At 64.6% G+C, this 14674-nt stretch overlaps 3 protein-coding genes across 3 annotated transcripts; all 3 read right to left on the bottom strand.

The window, feature by feature from the left end:
- Positions 1-13: 13 nt before the first annotated feature.
- MNEG_7688 (naphthoate synthase) lies at positions 14-1253 on the bottom strand (the record flags this gene model as incomplete). Its single annotated transcript, XM_014043841.1, has 4 exons — positions 14-26; positions 101-288; positions 730-932; positions 1187-1253. 4 exons carry the CDS (start codon positions 1251-1253, stop codon positions 14-16), a joined length of 471 nt encoding a protein of 156 aa, XP_013899295.1.
- Positions 1254-2919: 1666 nt separating this feature from the next.
- MNEG_7687 (hypothetical protein) lies at positions 2920-4070 on the bottom strand (the record flags this gene model as incomplete). The annotated part of the gene is made up of 3 exons (XM_014043840.1): positions 2920-3285; positions 3623-3791; positions 4033-4070. 3 exons carry the CDS (start codon positions 4068-4070, stop codon positions 2920-2922), a joined length of 573 nt encoding a protein of 190 aa, XP_013899294.1.
- A 2822-nt stretch (positions 4071-6892) lies between these two features.
- Positions 6893-12809, bottom strand: MNEG_7686 (acetyl-CoA C-acetyltransferase; the record flags this gene model as incomplete). The annotated part of the gene is made up of 13 exons (XM_014043839.1): positions 6893-7088; positions 7350-7405; positions 7825-7881; positions 8130-8315; positions 8753-8829; positions 9191-9318; positions 9643-9715; positions 10289-10414; positions 10733-10787; positions 11047-11198; positions 11524-11622; positions 11804-11885; positions 12594-12809. The coding sequence occupies 13 exons, from the start codon at positions 12807-12809 to the stop codon at positions 6893-6895; spliced, it is 1503 nt and encodes a 500-aa protein (XP_013899293.1).
- Between the last annotated feature and the right edge of the window lie 1865 nt (positions 12810-14674).

Here is a 14674-nt window from a genome sequence, read left to right as displayed (position 1 = left end):
CCCTTGACCAGCCTCATGCCCAAGCCCTGCCCCCACCTTGTTGACCAGCCCCATGTCCAAGACACGCCCCCCCCCCTTGACCAGCTCCACGCCCAGGAACACCCCTCCCACCTTGTTGACCAGCCCCATGTCGAGCGCCTCCTTGGCATCATACAGCCGCGCCAGGAACCACATCTCCCGCGCCTTCTTCTGCCCCACGATGCGCGCCATGTGGGTGCTGCCGTAGCCCGCGTCGAAGGATCCGACCTTCGGGCCGGACTGGCCGAACACAGCGTTGTCCGCGGCCACCTGCGGGGGGGGTATCCGGGTTTCCGTCAGGTTTTGGAGACGGAAGTGGCGCGTCACTGACTGCGGAGCACCGCCGTATATCCCACTCGTGGGGCCGTCGCTGCCACGGCCAGCCGGCTGCTCCGCTGGGGCGAGCCAGAACGCGCCGCCCCGCTGCGCTTACGTCCGGCGAGCCGGGGGCTGGGCCGGGCACGCTCACGGATCCGCCATGACTCAGTCCATATCACCACACAGCTCGACTGCAGACCCCAGGCCTGCCCTCCCTCGCCGAACCCTCCTGTCCCTTGCCGGCAGCCGGCGCCCCCTCGCACCCAGCCGCTGCCCTCCCTGCCCCCCAACACCCCACCACCGCGCTGCCCTCCAAACCCTCCCCCCACCGCACACACAATCACGTCATAAGTGCGCAACACACGTGTCTCATTTCCCCTCCGAATGACTCACCGTGAGGTCGCAGACCATGTGCAGTATGTGGCCGCCCCCCACGGCGTAACCGGCCACCATGGCAATCACCGGCTTGGGCAGCCGCCGGATCTGCATCTGCAGGTCTAGCACGTTCAGCCGCGCCACGCCGTCGGCGCCCACGTAGCCGCCCTTGCCGCGCACGGACTGGTCGCCGCCGCTGCAGAACGCGAGGTCGCCGGCGCCTTGGGGCGAGCGCGGGGTGCCAGGGCGGGGGCGGCGACGTCAGCAGGGAGGGGGCCTGGGAGGCCGCCTTCGAACGGCCGAAAAGAGGCAATTAGTCGTGTCGGGGCTTCACATTGCTTGAAAAGCGGAAGCTGCGGCGCCGCAGGTGCAGCCTGCGTCCTTACTGCCTCACACGGTGCGCGACGCGGCGATGAGCAGTGCAGACACCGAGTCTGCAAAGGCAGGCTCGGCTGGCGCGGCCGCGCCGGCTCACCCGTCAAGATGACGACGCCGATTGAGGGGTCGTCGCGGGCGTCCGAGAAGCACCAAGACATCTCCATGACTGCCGGGTTTTGAGGTGGTGGATTTCATTGGCGGATTTGATTGCATTGGTGGGCCCGACACAGCCACCCGGCCGATCCTGATGGCACAGCGGGGCACCCAGCGGACGCCTTGCAAGCAGGTCACGGCATGGCACGGCACACGCTGCAGACGAGGCCATGATGAGGCGGATCCGAGGCTCAAACCACGCGCACCCGTGCGAGGCCGGAAGGCGTTGCGCTTCTCCGGCCGGTTGATGGTGATCTGCGGACGGTGCGGCAGGCGTTGACTCGACCGTATCCCAGCCTTCAGGCAACTCATTGCAGGCCGTGAACCAGTACACATATCAGTGTCAATGTCTAAAACAATTAGATTACCCACCTTGGCGATGCCCTCGCCGACTGCTTTGTGGTACTTGACATCCTCTAGCTGCTCCCGCGCGACGCTTGGGATCTCGCGCCACACCGCCGGCGCACGCGATGGCTCCCCGTGGACGCGTGCGTAGGACGAGGGCTGACCTGTCGCAGATGCAAAGGTGCTGCTGCTAGACGCGCTCGTGCTGGCGCGCGCGATCGAAGTGAGCTCCACCTCTGCTGCGGGTGCCAAGTGCCCCGAGAGCACTCTCAAGCGGCGTTCTGATGCACTCATATCACTAGACATCCTTCAATTGTTACAAGGGCCTGTTGGTAGTGGTGAAGGCGCTTGGAGCCTCGCACACCCGCTTGGGCGTGGTGTATGCAGATACGCGTTCGAGTATCAGATCTTGGTGATGTGAGCATTCCTTGGCGGATGTGTCGCAAGCCCATGAGCCCCCAGTGCAACGTTGCATCCCTTGCCCCGCCACCTGCCGCTTGCGCTGCAAGTGCTCTGGCAAAGTAAACGGCACGTGCCGCTGCCGCAGCACTGCAGCTGCAAATGCATCTGCCCGATGACCACCTATGCGCCACTGCAGGCACCCATCGCCACACTCCCCACTGCCTTATATCTGCTGTGTGCCTTATATCTGCACTGTATATCGAGGCAAGGTCGCAGTGACCCCACCACAAGTGGCTGGGCTTAAGATGGAACAATAAGATGGTTTTCCGAGGCATTACACTGCATCCGTGAAGGGCTCAATCGACTCAAGAAAGGAGCTGCAGGCTTTTCACCAGTCAGCTGTACTTGGAGTCTGCGAGAGGCCGTGTGCGCCACGACGCCGCAGTTGTCAGGAGTGCTATCGAGTGGCTATGGAGGACCCCTGTCCTTGCGAGGGGGATAAAAGGGGGCGCAGAGCGCGTCAGTACATGCAAAGCCCTAGAGACGGCGCTTGTGTGGGGCCAAAGGTGAGCTGCACCTGGGCCCTAGACGGGGCAGGGGTAAGAGAAAACATGCTCAGGGTCTCAAAAATTTGAAGAACATCACACCATGTGCGGAGAGCAGGCAGGCATGCAAACGGCCGAGGGCTTATTAGGGGGAGCGCATGAGGGCGAGAGCAGCGCGGCAGCGCTCAAAAGCACGCCCCGCGACAGGCGCGCCATGTGACAGGCGCGCCATGCAACAGGCGCGCACAGGTGCGCTGTCTGTGCAGGGCCGGTCGGCAGCTTCGTCGCAGCTCGCGACGGCCCCAACGGAGGCGCCGCGGGAGAGCCGCAGCTTCCTATCATAAAAAGAAATGTGCAAAATGGAATCCAATCAAGTACAGACGCGTCATGCACCACCCGACATCGACAACTCAGGCCCCGCCGACACTGCAGGCGCCGCCGCCGGCGCTGCGGCCATCAGCGCCCGCAGACCGGCCTGCACGCACGGCATCGACGGCACCCACGGCGCGCACGCAAGCATGTACGCCGCAAACTGCTCTGGCCTCGCGACGTTGCAGAAGACGACCAGCCACGCCGTCAGGTAGTTGCAGACCCCCTCCTGCAGATTGGCGTTCAGCTCGCCGACGATCTCCGCCAGCCGCGCGGGCGCGCCGCGCGCGGCGGCGGCGTCAGCCCTGAGGCGCGAGCGGTCCGCGTGGATGAGGGCCAGGCGTCCCTCCCACGTGTCGAGGGCTGCCAGAGCAAGCTCGATCTTATGCGGTCAAAGGAACCACGGGAGGCAGGGGGCGGCGGCCTTGTTCCCGGTTCGTCGAGCACAGCAGGGGGCTGCTGCTGGCTTATGGCCAGGGCGCGCAAGAGCAAAGAAGGGTGAGAAGATCCCCGCAGCGCCGCCGCCCGGGCTTGGCCGCACGGGGCCCCGGGCGGGAAACAAGCGGGCGGCGCCTGTTGGGGGCGCGTACGGGGCGCCCCTATGCTCATGTGCATCATTGCAACCCCACCCCTCCCACTAGCAGGCGCGCCTGTGCAGGCTCAAACTCGAGCTGGGCGATTGCCCACTGCCAGTGCAGGTCCGTCGGCGCCGGCGGCACCTGCCCGGCGGCGCCGGGGCCGCAGCCGGGCAGCGGCGCAAGCAGTAGCAGGGGCAGGGCTGTACCGTCCTGCAGGGCCGACACCACCATCAGGGCCGCGACCTCGGACCGCAGAACCGCCAGCCGCTCGGCGGCCGCGGCGGCATCTGGCGCCCGCAGCCGCACGCGCCTGGTGGGGAGGGGTATCGCGGGGGCTGCTCGTTTGTTTCCGAGCAGCGGGCGAGGGGGGCCGGAGGGGCGGCAGGGCAAGGCGAGGGCCTCGGGCGGCGCGGTAGGCTGCGGTGGCGTTGACGGATAAGAAGCACCAAGCACCCGCCTGGCAGCGCTGCCGGGCGTGAGCGCTGTCGAAGCGCTGCCGCGCACGCGAGCGTGCGCGTGCGCGCGCGCACGGCCCTGGGGGTGTCACTCACGGCAAGGCGGGGCCGCTCTCAAGAATGAACGCGGCCATCTTCTCTGCGAGGTCCCCGCAGAGCCGGTTGGCGGGCGCGGCCGCCTCCGTGGCCGACGTGGGCGACCAATTGAGTTGGGGCTACTGCGTGTCGGGGGGCGCCTGCTGCACCTGCCCCTGCCCCTGCGCATGCGTATGCGCCTGCTGCTGCTGCTGCTGCTGCTGCTGCTGCTGCTGCTGCTGCTGCTGTTGCTGCTGCTGCTGTTGCTGTTGCTGTTGCTGCGGCTGATGCCCCTGCTGCGGCTCTGGCTCCAACCCAAACGAGCTGCTGCAGTCTGATGGGATGTCACCCCTATCAGTACTCTCTTCGCGTGGGCCAACCAACAGCATCCCCAGGCCTGACGGCTCCGCGCCTGCGCGAGCGCCAGCGCCGGTGCCCGCCCCCGCGCCTCCCCGGGCGCCACCCAGCAGATCTACGACCTCCAGCAGGGCTTCATGCTGCCTGCGAGTCAGCTGGGCCGCGAGTGCGCGCACTTCTGGGCAACGCCCCTCTGCCAAGACCACGGGGGCGGCGGGTGAAGGTGCGCGCTGCATGGTGCTCTCTAGCTGGTGGTGTTTTTCTATGAGCTGGACAGTACCAGCCGGTCGATGCTGCAAGAAGAGTTTGGCATGAAATTTGTGAGTCTGAACAGGCTCTGGTTGGTGGGCAAGGAACTTCCTTGCTACACCTCTTGAAGAGGTGTAGTACAAGCGGCCTGGGTCTACCCTGTCAGCAAGGCAGCATGTGATATTGCTGCGCTGAATAGGAGGGTTTGCGCCAGCGCTCCCCAAAAACTTGTGGCCACGGGGCCCAGCTGACGGACGGCAACGCATCCAGTCAGCCTTGCACACAGCCCGCAGGCACGCCTGTAAGAGGCTGTGACACGCGCATGCCGCACGCCGCCTCCCCACTTGGAAATGCAGCCACGGTGCTGTGCATCTAACAAGCAAGGGCGTGGGGCCTAAGCAGCAACTTTGCTGTTGGTTGATCAGTGTCACTGTCTGCTGGCTGCAGCCCAATTGCGCCAATTGCTGTCATCCGTCACTTCGGCATCTTAGTCACCTCTCAGCCACCGCTCTCATCTGTTGCTGGCGCACAGCGCACCGCCCAGCATGTTGGTCATCAAGAAGCACGACGCCAAAAGCGGGAGCGATCGCCATGTGAGCCGCATGGCGGGCCTCCCATCGGAGCGGGGCAGCAGGGAGTGGAAGGAGACCATGATCAAATCTTCTGGGAACAGCGTGCATGGCACAACAGCTATGGCGTCGGCAAGAACACACATGATCAAGTGCTGCGATAATCAAACCACAGCCAAGACCTTTACAACGTGCTGCCTCCAACTCTTGCTCTGGGTCGCACCTCGGTCCGCCACGTGCGTTACCGTACAACGAAAGCAGCACTGCTGGCAGCCGCCCCCCAGGTGCGTGGATCCCGCCCCCGACGCTGAGTTCTAAGCTTTTGGCATGTGATTTCTGATGACTCAAGCAGATTTCAAGGGCGCCGCAGCATGAAAGGTCGTCGAAAATGGATGCCAGCCTTTCCGTCCGCGCTTCTACGCTTCAAAGCAATTGGCACCAAACGATTATTGCCGATGCAGATTAATCATCGTACGTAGGCATGTGACCGTGGTGTGTAGGAGTTTGGCAGGCTTATCAATCGTGCGGGTGTCAGAAAACCAGCTCGCTGACAGTGCCCATTGGCTTGGAGCCTCGTCTTCAGCTGCATGTCAGTGATGTCATTTTAGCAACTTGCGGAATCTCGCGCCAGGAGTAGGGTCTGAGCCCCTCACATGTGTGAGTGATGATGTTAGTAAGTGAGAACTCATCAGTCTTCAATCATTATGCATCAGCTACTGTGCTCACCCTGGTTAGCAAGCCTTGCCCACACCTCCTGGCCGCAAGGATGGGGGCATTGCGCGGACCAGCGAACGCACGTAGCCCCTTTTCATGCGCTACACACAGGGTTGCCAAAGTTGCACTGCAGGTCGCCGAAGTGCTGCGTATGGCTGGGGCAGGGACGCAACAGGCCAGGGCTGATCCACTGCGGACCTTTGAATTGGACCAGCGTAGGGCTGGCCAGGCATCAGGAAGGACGACGCGCACTTGATGCGACTGCCTGCCACCATGCACCCTACTCGTCACTACGTGTGTTCTTTGGCGAGTGCCAATGTGAGCATGGGCACCAGATGCCGCCGTGCCTCGCGTTTGTGCGGCGTGTGGCCAGCCCACCGTTTTTGGTGTTACCATGGATCCACAGCTTGATTTGCCCAGCAAGTCAAAGGGGCCGTTGTTGCATGAACAGGAAGCAAAGGGAAGTGTTTTGAGCGCAGAATCAAAGACCGCTGCGACGCAATGCCCTTGAAAGCCTGCACCGTCGCAACGCGTGCTGTGCTTGTGCAGCGCAAGCACGTGTGTGTGCGCATCGATGCAGCCGGGTGGAGGGCACGTGAGGGTGTAATTGGCATTGATCACCACTGCAAAACTCAGGCGCAATGTGATGCCCCACAAAAGAAGCGTTGCAAGGCGTCGGAATCATTGGCATGCACGCCCAGTGAGGCGGCACGCCCTTCCCCCCGCGTCCCCCACCAGCCCCTCAGCTGCCCGCCGGCGTGCGTCCCACAATCGTCGCACATCGCACAAACGGCGCGTGATAGGAACGGCGCAGAAAGACGGTGCCATGCCTCCTGGGCGTCTGCCGGGCGGCGCCCCGAGGCGCATTGCAGCCAGCCCGTTGCCCCCACCAACAAAATTGCACTTCCTCCCAGACGCATACTGTAGCCTTTATGGGCAATCGTGGTAGACAGGTCCGGTCAACAAGATCAAGCCCCACAAACAAGAGGCCGTCAGATGTGCGACCCCTGCTGCTGCCTGAGCGCCTCTATCACAATCGCGCTCGCGCCGCCGCCGCCGTTGCAAATCGCCGCGCAGCCGACGCGCGCGCCGTGGGCACGCAGCACGCTGATGAGGCGGGATATGATGACCGCGCCGGTGGCGCCCAGCGGGTGGCCCAGCGCGACGGCGCCGCCGTGGGCGTTTACCCTGGGGTTGAGCATCAGGGTGAGGTGGCGGCGTTGGGGGGTGGGGGGTGCTGTGAGGTTACGCGCTCTCTCGGGGCATGCACACCTGGTCCAAGGCGCCGCTCTCGGTCGCGGTGCTCCAACGACGCCTGCAGAGCGGTAGGGATCAGCCGCACGTGCGCAGCGCACACCCTGGATGCAGCCGCACACGCGCTTCCTCTCGCGCTTTGCAGTGGTTGGTGCTCACAATGTCATTGAGTCGGCTGCAATCAAACCACCCCACCTGGCAGGATCAAGGCCCAGGATCTTCTGGTTGACCAGGTCAACCACTGAGAAGGCCTATGTAGGGGTGGACATGCAGACGGAAGTGATTGGTTTGATGGGTTTGACGGTCACCAGGAGCAGTACTTGTGCAAGTGAGCGGCGCACAACAGCAACGGACGGGCATCGCGTACACGCCGCCCTGCGTCACCCCCACCATCCGTCAGGCGGGCCCACAAACACACGACTGTGGGTCATGCAGGCCTCGGACTTCGGCGCCGCACGCCAAGTCTTCCTCTTCCAGCCCTCCAGCTGCCCTCCAGCTGCCCTCCAGCTGCTCTCCAGCTGCCCTCCAGCTGCCCTCCAGCTGCCCTCCAGCCAGTGGACATTATGGTGAACAAATCTCAACATCAGGGGACTATAGTCACCCCCCTGCGGGCACGGCCGCTCCCCAGCGGCCTCAAATGGACAAGAAGGACAGGGCCCAAGCAACCCACCTGGTTGACCTCCCAATAATCCACCTGCTCCTGCCGCAGCCCTGCGCGCGCCAGCGCCTGCGCGGAGGTATGATTTGAGCCGCGCCGCGCCGCGCCGCGCTCGGCGGCCGCGCAATTCTGCTGCTTCGCCGGCGACCGGGGCCGCGCGGGAGCTCGGGCAGCGGATGGGGACACACAGGGGGCGCAGGCCTGGTATGGCAGCAGCTGTGGCTGCAGCTGCGAATTGCAGGGCTGCCAGATGCTGAGGAAGGGCCGAGAGCCTTGCGGCACACCATCAACCCCTGCGGCATGCATACCCTGTTCACCTTGGGTATCGCCGCGGCGGGCGCCGTCGTGAACCACTCGGGCTGCTGGTTGGCATCACCGTAGCCGCGCACCACTGCAAGCGCCGGCAGCCCGTCGCGGCGCGCGTGCTCGGCGCTGGCGATGACGAGCGCGCAGGCGCCGTCCGACAGCGGCGACGAGTTGCCTGCCGTGATGGAGCCGCCGTCCTGTGGGTTTTCAGCCGAACGCAACCAAAAGGGAACGCGCGGCGCGGCGGGTGCGGATGCTTGTGAGGCGAGACAGGGCGCATGGTACAGCAAAATGAGGCTTTGCTGGAGGTCCCGGTCCTGAGACTGCGTGTGGGGCAGCAGCAGCCGCCGCCGCCGCGCCTGCGCCAACCTACGCGGCCGCGGCTGCGCTGCCGTCGCCCCACGGGACGGCGCCAGGCGCTGCCCGAGACTGCACAGTATTGGCCGCTCCCGCGGACAAGTGGCAGGTCCGCACCCTGCACAGAGGTGTCGACGCACGCACCGGATCAAGGCACCACCGTCTCTTTCCAACACTTACATTTGAGCTGTCATGGGCGCGCACACACACGGTAAACTCATCGCATTACTAAGCATCAAGGCGGGCAGGGAGGTCTGTCCCCCTCCATGACTCCCACCTGTTTGAAAAACGGCCGCAGCCCTCTGAGCTTCTCCACATCGATCTTAGTCAGTGCCTCGTCGCGCGTCACCACCACTGCAGAAGCCAAGTGGTTGGGGGTTGAGGCGTGGGGCGAAGGGGGCAGGCCAGGTGGACGCATTCGCACTGTTGGGCGTGAAAGGTGTGTCGGTGGAGCCGCTGCCTGTGGGGGCGCTTCTGTCACTCACACGTTCTTACAACCCAGGCCACTCTGCCGGCAGGGGTAGCGGGCGGGTCGCACCCAGCGGGGCGGGCCAGCATCAGCTGATGCCGAGCCAAGCATCAGCGCGCCACCTCAGCGTGATTCCAAAGCAGCCGCCACGACCAGGCTGAGCCCTGCTCCAACCCCCCCCCCCTGTGCCCACTGCGACAGCCTCAATGCGCGCGCTTCCAAAAACATTGATAATACCGCGCGCACCTGGCGCGCCGCCGCGCCGCCCAGAGGGGACCTCAACGGGCACCACCTCGGCATCAGTGTGGCCGGCCAGCGCCGCGGCCCTGGCGCGCTCAAAGGCCGAGATGGCGTGGCGGTCCATGTCCTCGCGGCTGGGGTCCAGGGCGGGGTCGGCGTGCGGCGGTTGTGCGGTTGGTTGTTGGTTGTTGGTTGTTGGTTGGGTGGGTGATGTCGTGCGCTGCAAACGTGGACGGGGAGGTGGTGTGGTTGCGCGTTGTTGTGGTGCGTATCGCAGCGTTTGTGCGGGGTCACGCTGCCTGGTTGACGACCCAGGGACTGTCGGCCGACGACGGCGCGGCGCGGCCCGCGCAGGGGGCGGGCGCCCGGCCGGGCGCGCGGGCGCGGCGGCTCGGGGCCGGCAGGGAGGGCCCGCTGGCTGCGGCGCGAGGGGGGGATGGGGGTGGGCGAGCGCTCACGTGATCTGGAACCGCTCGGCGCACAGCTCTGCGCAGGCGCCCATGTGGGCGTCGGTGCCTGGGTCCCACAGGCCTGCATGGGGTTTAGGAGGGGGGATGATCCTCATGGGATTCAGATACGTATGTGTGTGTGTGGGGGGGGGGGGTCGAGGATCCATGGGGTTAACAAACGTCTGTTTGTGTGCGTGAGTGCGTGCGGGGAGAAGTGGTTCCACAAGGAGAGGGATTTTTGTGGTGCTCGTTGCGGGCTTGTACCCAGCTGCACAGGAAATGCTTTGACACAACTCCTAATGGTTGCCCGGCATTAGAGCCCGCCCGTGAGCAGGGGCCAATGCTCGGCCCCGCCCAACCTGCTGGAGACTTTGACCCAATGCCTCAAGCCGGTGCTGGCCAGTCTGAACCCCTGCCAATTCGGCTGGGACCCCTCGTCAGCAGGTATTAGCCTTGCTGCCCCCCCCCACATACACCATCACCAGTGAACATGCGCGCACACACAAGCGTTCAACAGCAATGCCTGCACACGCACAATGATATGCACACTGATGCACACACACTCCAGCCTCATACAAAACCATACGCGCTCACATGTGCACACAAGCGTCCAGACACCCTCGCTCAACCGTCCGCAAGGTCCACCACCCCCTACCGTCCTTGACGAGTCCGTCCACCGCCTGCACGTGCCCCAGCCGCGCGCCGCCCCTCAGCGCCGGCATGTAGTACGGCACGCCGCTCATCGACTCCATCCCGCCCGCAACAATCAGGTCCGCGTCGCCTGCGGTTGGTCGGATCAGAGGGCGCTGCAGGGGTCTAGACTGCTGGGGTTTGCACACATCTGGACCGCCGGGGTTTGCCATGCGCCATGCAAGGTGCACTGCGATCTTGATGTCAACAGGGCCTGCTTCATTTTTTCAAGGGGGGACCTGAGGGTGTGTGATGTTTGTTGGATGGTTCCAGCAGGTCGCTGTGTGTGCTGTAAAGGCCTCCCGGCACCTGGGGCCCGCGCGAGTCCGGAGACAGGGAGGCAGGAGAGCAGCTGCCTCACAGCATGCGGGTCTTGCCGGGCTACAGCCGCCCTCGCGGCGCCGCCCACCTGCCAGGATGCTCTGCGCCGCGAAAATCGCCGCCTTCATGCCGCTGGCGCACACCTGGTGAGAGGTTTGTGGGTTGGGTGTCGTGTGTGGTGGGGTTACTTCCACCAAAAGCCCATAGCACGGAACGCAAACGGCTCCTGTGAGCAGAGCGCTTTGGAGGAGGCATGACAATGAGCTGGCACGAATGGTGCAGGGGGTGGACTGGTCACAGCGGTCGCTGACAAAAGAGTATTACACTGCGGCAGCCGGCGCCAGCTGCCGCTTGGCGCCGCGGGTGCCGCGCGCCGCATGCCGCGGGCGGGGCGGGGCGGACCTTGTTAATGGTGGTGGCCGGCACGGAGTGCGGCAGGCCGCCCTCCGCGGCGGCCTGGGACGCGGGCGCCTGCCCCAGGTTTGCGGAGCACACGTTGCCAAACAGCACCTCCTGGACGTCCTCCGGCCGCACCCCCGCGCGCGCCACGGCGGCTGGAATCCGGCGCGAGGCCACAAGGGAGTCGGGGGGAGGGAAGGCGGCATATACTTGCTTGCTGAGTGTGAGGTGGTGGCGCCAAGGGGATGTTCGGGGCGTTCTGGTCTCCTGATTTTCCAGGTAGGCTTGCATGCGGCCGCCAGCCGCTGACTAAGCAGGTTCGCTCGTGGCACCCCTGACAAAGTTGCCCACGAAGGGCCGGGTCGGGGCCGACCGCCCAGCGACGGCGCTCGCTCAAGGAGCCCGCGTCTGCGTCGGCTGCGCGTGCGCTGAGGGCAGGGGTGCGCGGCCGGGGTGCTGACGGGGCGGCGGCCGACGCACCGCGGATGGCGACGCCTCCCAGCTGTGTGGCCGTCAGCGCCGACAGCGAGCCCTGGAACGCCCCCAGCGGCGTCCTCGCCGCCGAGACAATTACGGCATCTGCGATGTGGCAGTCATCATCATCCACGGTTACATGGCGTCCCACGACGCCGACCCGTGGACCGGGTGGTCGGATGTGATACGAGGCGTGCGGCCAGGCGTAACCGACAGCGCGGCGGCAAGGGCGCCGACCTCGCATGCTGCGTCGCGCCCGTGCCAGGGTCAGGCTGTAGGTGCTCACCGCGCGGGTTGAGGCTTGCAAGGTCCGCTGTGGCCATGCCCCGCGCTGATGCAGCGAACACAGCTGCGCCGCGAGCCCCGCGCTGCAAGAGCGGGTTTACGCCAGCAGCGGGTGCCGCTGCGGCAGCGCCCGCAGTCAGGCCTAGCGAAGCACGGAGAGAGCGCCCTATTCCAAGCGCCACGAGCTTTACCGCGAGCGCCACCTTGACAGCTGAATCAGCACAACGCAACAGGTTCGAGAGATCGCTTTCAGGTTAGGAAACTCCGTATTGTGTAAGTGATGTCCGCACAATGTCGTTGTGATGGGGCCTTGAGGCCTCGCTTGTGCGACATGGAGGTTGACACCTGGTCACCCTGTCGGCGAGGCGGGCGAGTGCACCTGGCCCATGCTACTAGGCGGGTGCAGCTCTGCGCAGCTCTCGGGATGACTAGTTATTCTCCACTTCGGTTTTGATGCCTGCCTGACCTGCTGCCGCGCTGGTTTCTCTCAGCCCAGAGATGGGCTGATCAGCATGAAACTGCGACTTGTGGCAGCTCATTCTGGACGTGCAAAGCAACCGGCTGGTGTGCATGCAGCATATCGTTGCAAGCCGATTGCAGGTCGTCATTGAGTACAAAATGCCAAAGCTGCTGCGCTTCGTTTGTACACATACACAGGATGGGCAGGGTGGCTGGTGAGCTCACATTGATGTGGCATCAGTCACCATCAAGGCGTTTCAATCGTGCAAAACATCGCGTGTCGCGTCCATCCCGTCGATCCACTCCACTATATTTCGCCGCCCAAAACGCACCGCCACGTCGCGGCACAGCTTCCGGTCGAACGGGCAACCCGTGCCGACCATGTACTGCAACATCTCCAGGTGGCCCAGGCCCGCCACGCACCATGCCATCTCGCAGACAAGCTCTAGCAGGCCCGCGTCCCGGCAGCGCCTCACCAGGTCGGCCGAGCCGTGCTGCAGGATTAACCAAGGCGCGGCCGTGTCCCACTCGCACCCGGCCTCGCGCATGACGAAATCTAGGACGTCCGCATATGCCCCGCTCTGGCTGCGACCCTGCACATGCTGCTGCCCATGGGGCAGCCGGCCGCATGCAGCCAGCGCAGCACGGCCAGGCGCCCCTTGTGCGCGGCTGCCTGCGCGGCGCGCTCGGTCAGCGGGCAGCCAGCCTGCTCGTGGGCAAAGCGTAGCACATCTAGGTGCCCTTGCTCCGCCGCCAGCTGGCACACGTCTGCATCAAAAGGGCAGCCGGCATCATGCAGCCATGTCACCGTTGCCAGGTCACCATGGAAAACCGCACGCCGCATCGCGCCCGCCCGCTGGGCATCGTCCAGCAGCGGCCACGCCTCGGCTACGAGCCACAGGGGCAGCGCGAAGCGTCCAAGCTCGCTGGGCTCTGGGGCCGCCGCGCCGGGTAGGCGCAGCTCGGCGCGTGGGGCGGCAGCAGACGGGCCGTCGGCAGTCCAGGCGCGCCAGCGGCGGCCGAGGCGGCCGACAGTGACGATCTGTTCGATTGCCGGCAATCTCCGGAAGATCAAGTCCAGCAAGCCCTCGTAGGCCTGCAGATCCGCACAGGATGACGCAGCGCTGCCGGCGTGGCTGCTGCTGCGGCCACTGGTGTGTGGCAGATGCTCTTCAGGCGGTGGAGGTGGCTCTGCCCACGCCTGCTCATGCTGCTGTTGCTGCTGCTGCTGAGGTCGCTCGGCACTGTTCATTGACGTCATCGAAGGGCTTGTCCAGCATGCATAAGGGTGTCTGAGGGAGGCGCGATTTGAACTGCGTCGACGCCCGCCGCTAGCCGAGTCAGTGTGCACGCAAACCGGCAGCCGCATACGTGCATACGAGTAGCCTCACCTGCTTTGCCTCTCCTGTCTCTTTGAGTGTCGAGTGCTCGAGCCTGGCTTCAAAGCAAAACCACGCGACGAAGACGCTTTATCAAGATATGTATAAACTTCATAGAACGGTTGCAAATGTGCCACCGGCATCAGAATAATTTGCAATTCACCGCAGCTGACCTGGACAGATCTGGCTGTCACAACCGATCCTCCGCTGGGTGTTGAAACAGCTCATCATGAGTGTCGAGACAACAGCATTTGCTACCACACGGTCCCTGATCGCCCTGCTGCTGGCCGTTCAAATCGCCCTCGCGGCCCCGCCCAGAGGTGCCGCCCGCCCCTGCGTCGCTGGGCCCCGGCCCCAAGTGTATGGCTTCTCGGTCTCCGCCGACGACGCCGCTTTCGGCGCCTACGATTGGTCGCTGCTCACCGGCGTCGGGTGGCAGCGCGACCCCGCACGGATCCGCTTGGCGCACTCCAAGGGGTCGCGCGTTGAACTGCAGGCGCAGGCGGGCGTGGCCGGCATCATATCAGATCCTCTAAAGCGGCAGCGATGGGTGAGAGAGGCCAGGGACCGCGGCAAAGTGCTTCAACATATCGCGCCATGCACGCACTTGACAAAAAGGCAGCCACGCGCCTTCCAAATCCTCGGTGTTGCCACATTAAACCTGCTGTAAAGCAACAGTAGCCTCGCCGCCTCCTTCCTCGACAGATCCGAGAACAGCTTGATCTGGCATTCAAAATCGGTGCAGATGGCATCAACTTCGATATGGAGGAGCCTGTCCAGGTGGACGGTTTTGTGCCGCAGCAGGGCGTCGTGCGGCCGCCTGCCACCCCTCGACTCTTGTGGGAGAGAGCGCAAGCCATCGGCGTGGGCATGCCGTGCCTCTCCCTCCTGAACAACAGCGCTCGGCCTGTAGTTTTTGCAGCTCCCCTTTTGGGCCGGGCCGTCAAGCTGATTTGCAACCTGCTCATCTGCCCGCACTGCTCTTGCGTAGACCCCTTCGTGTCCACTCACCAAGACCTCCCTGCGTGCCCGAC

The sequence above is a fragment of the Monoraphidium neglectum genome, assembly GCF_000611645.1.
Source record: "Monoraphidium neglectum strain SAG 48.87 unplaced genomic scaffold scaffold01385, whole genome shotgun sequence".
Taxonomy (NCBI): domain Eukaryota; kingdom Viridiplantae; phylum Chlorophyta; class Chlorophyceae; order Sphaeropleales; family Selenastraceae; genus Monoraphidium; species Monoraphidium neglectum.
The sequence above is the reverse complement of the archived record's forward strand: the minus strand, read 5'-3'. Positions and strand labels throughout refer to the sequence as shown.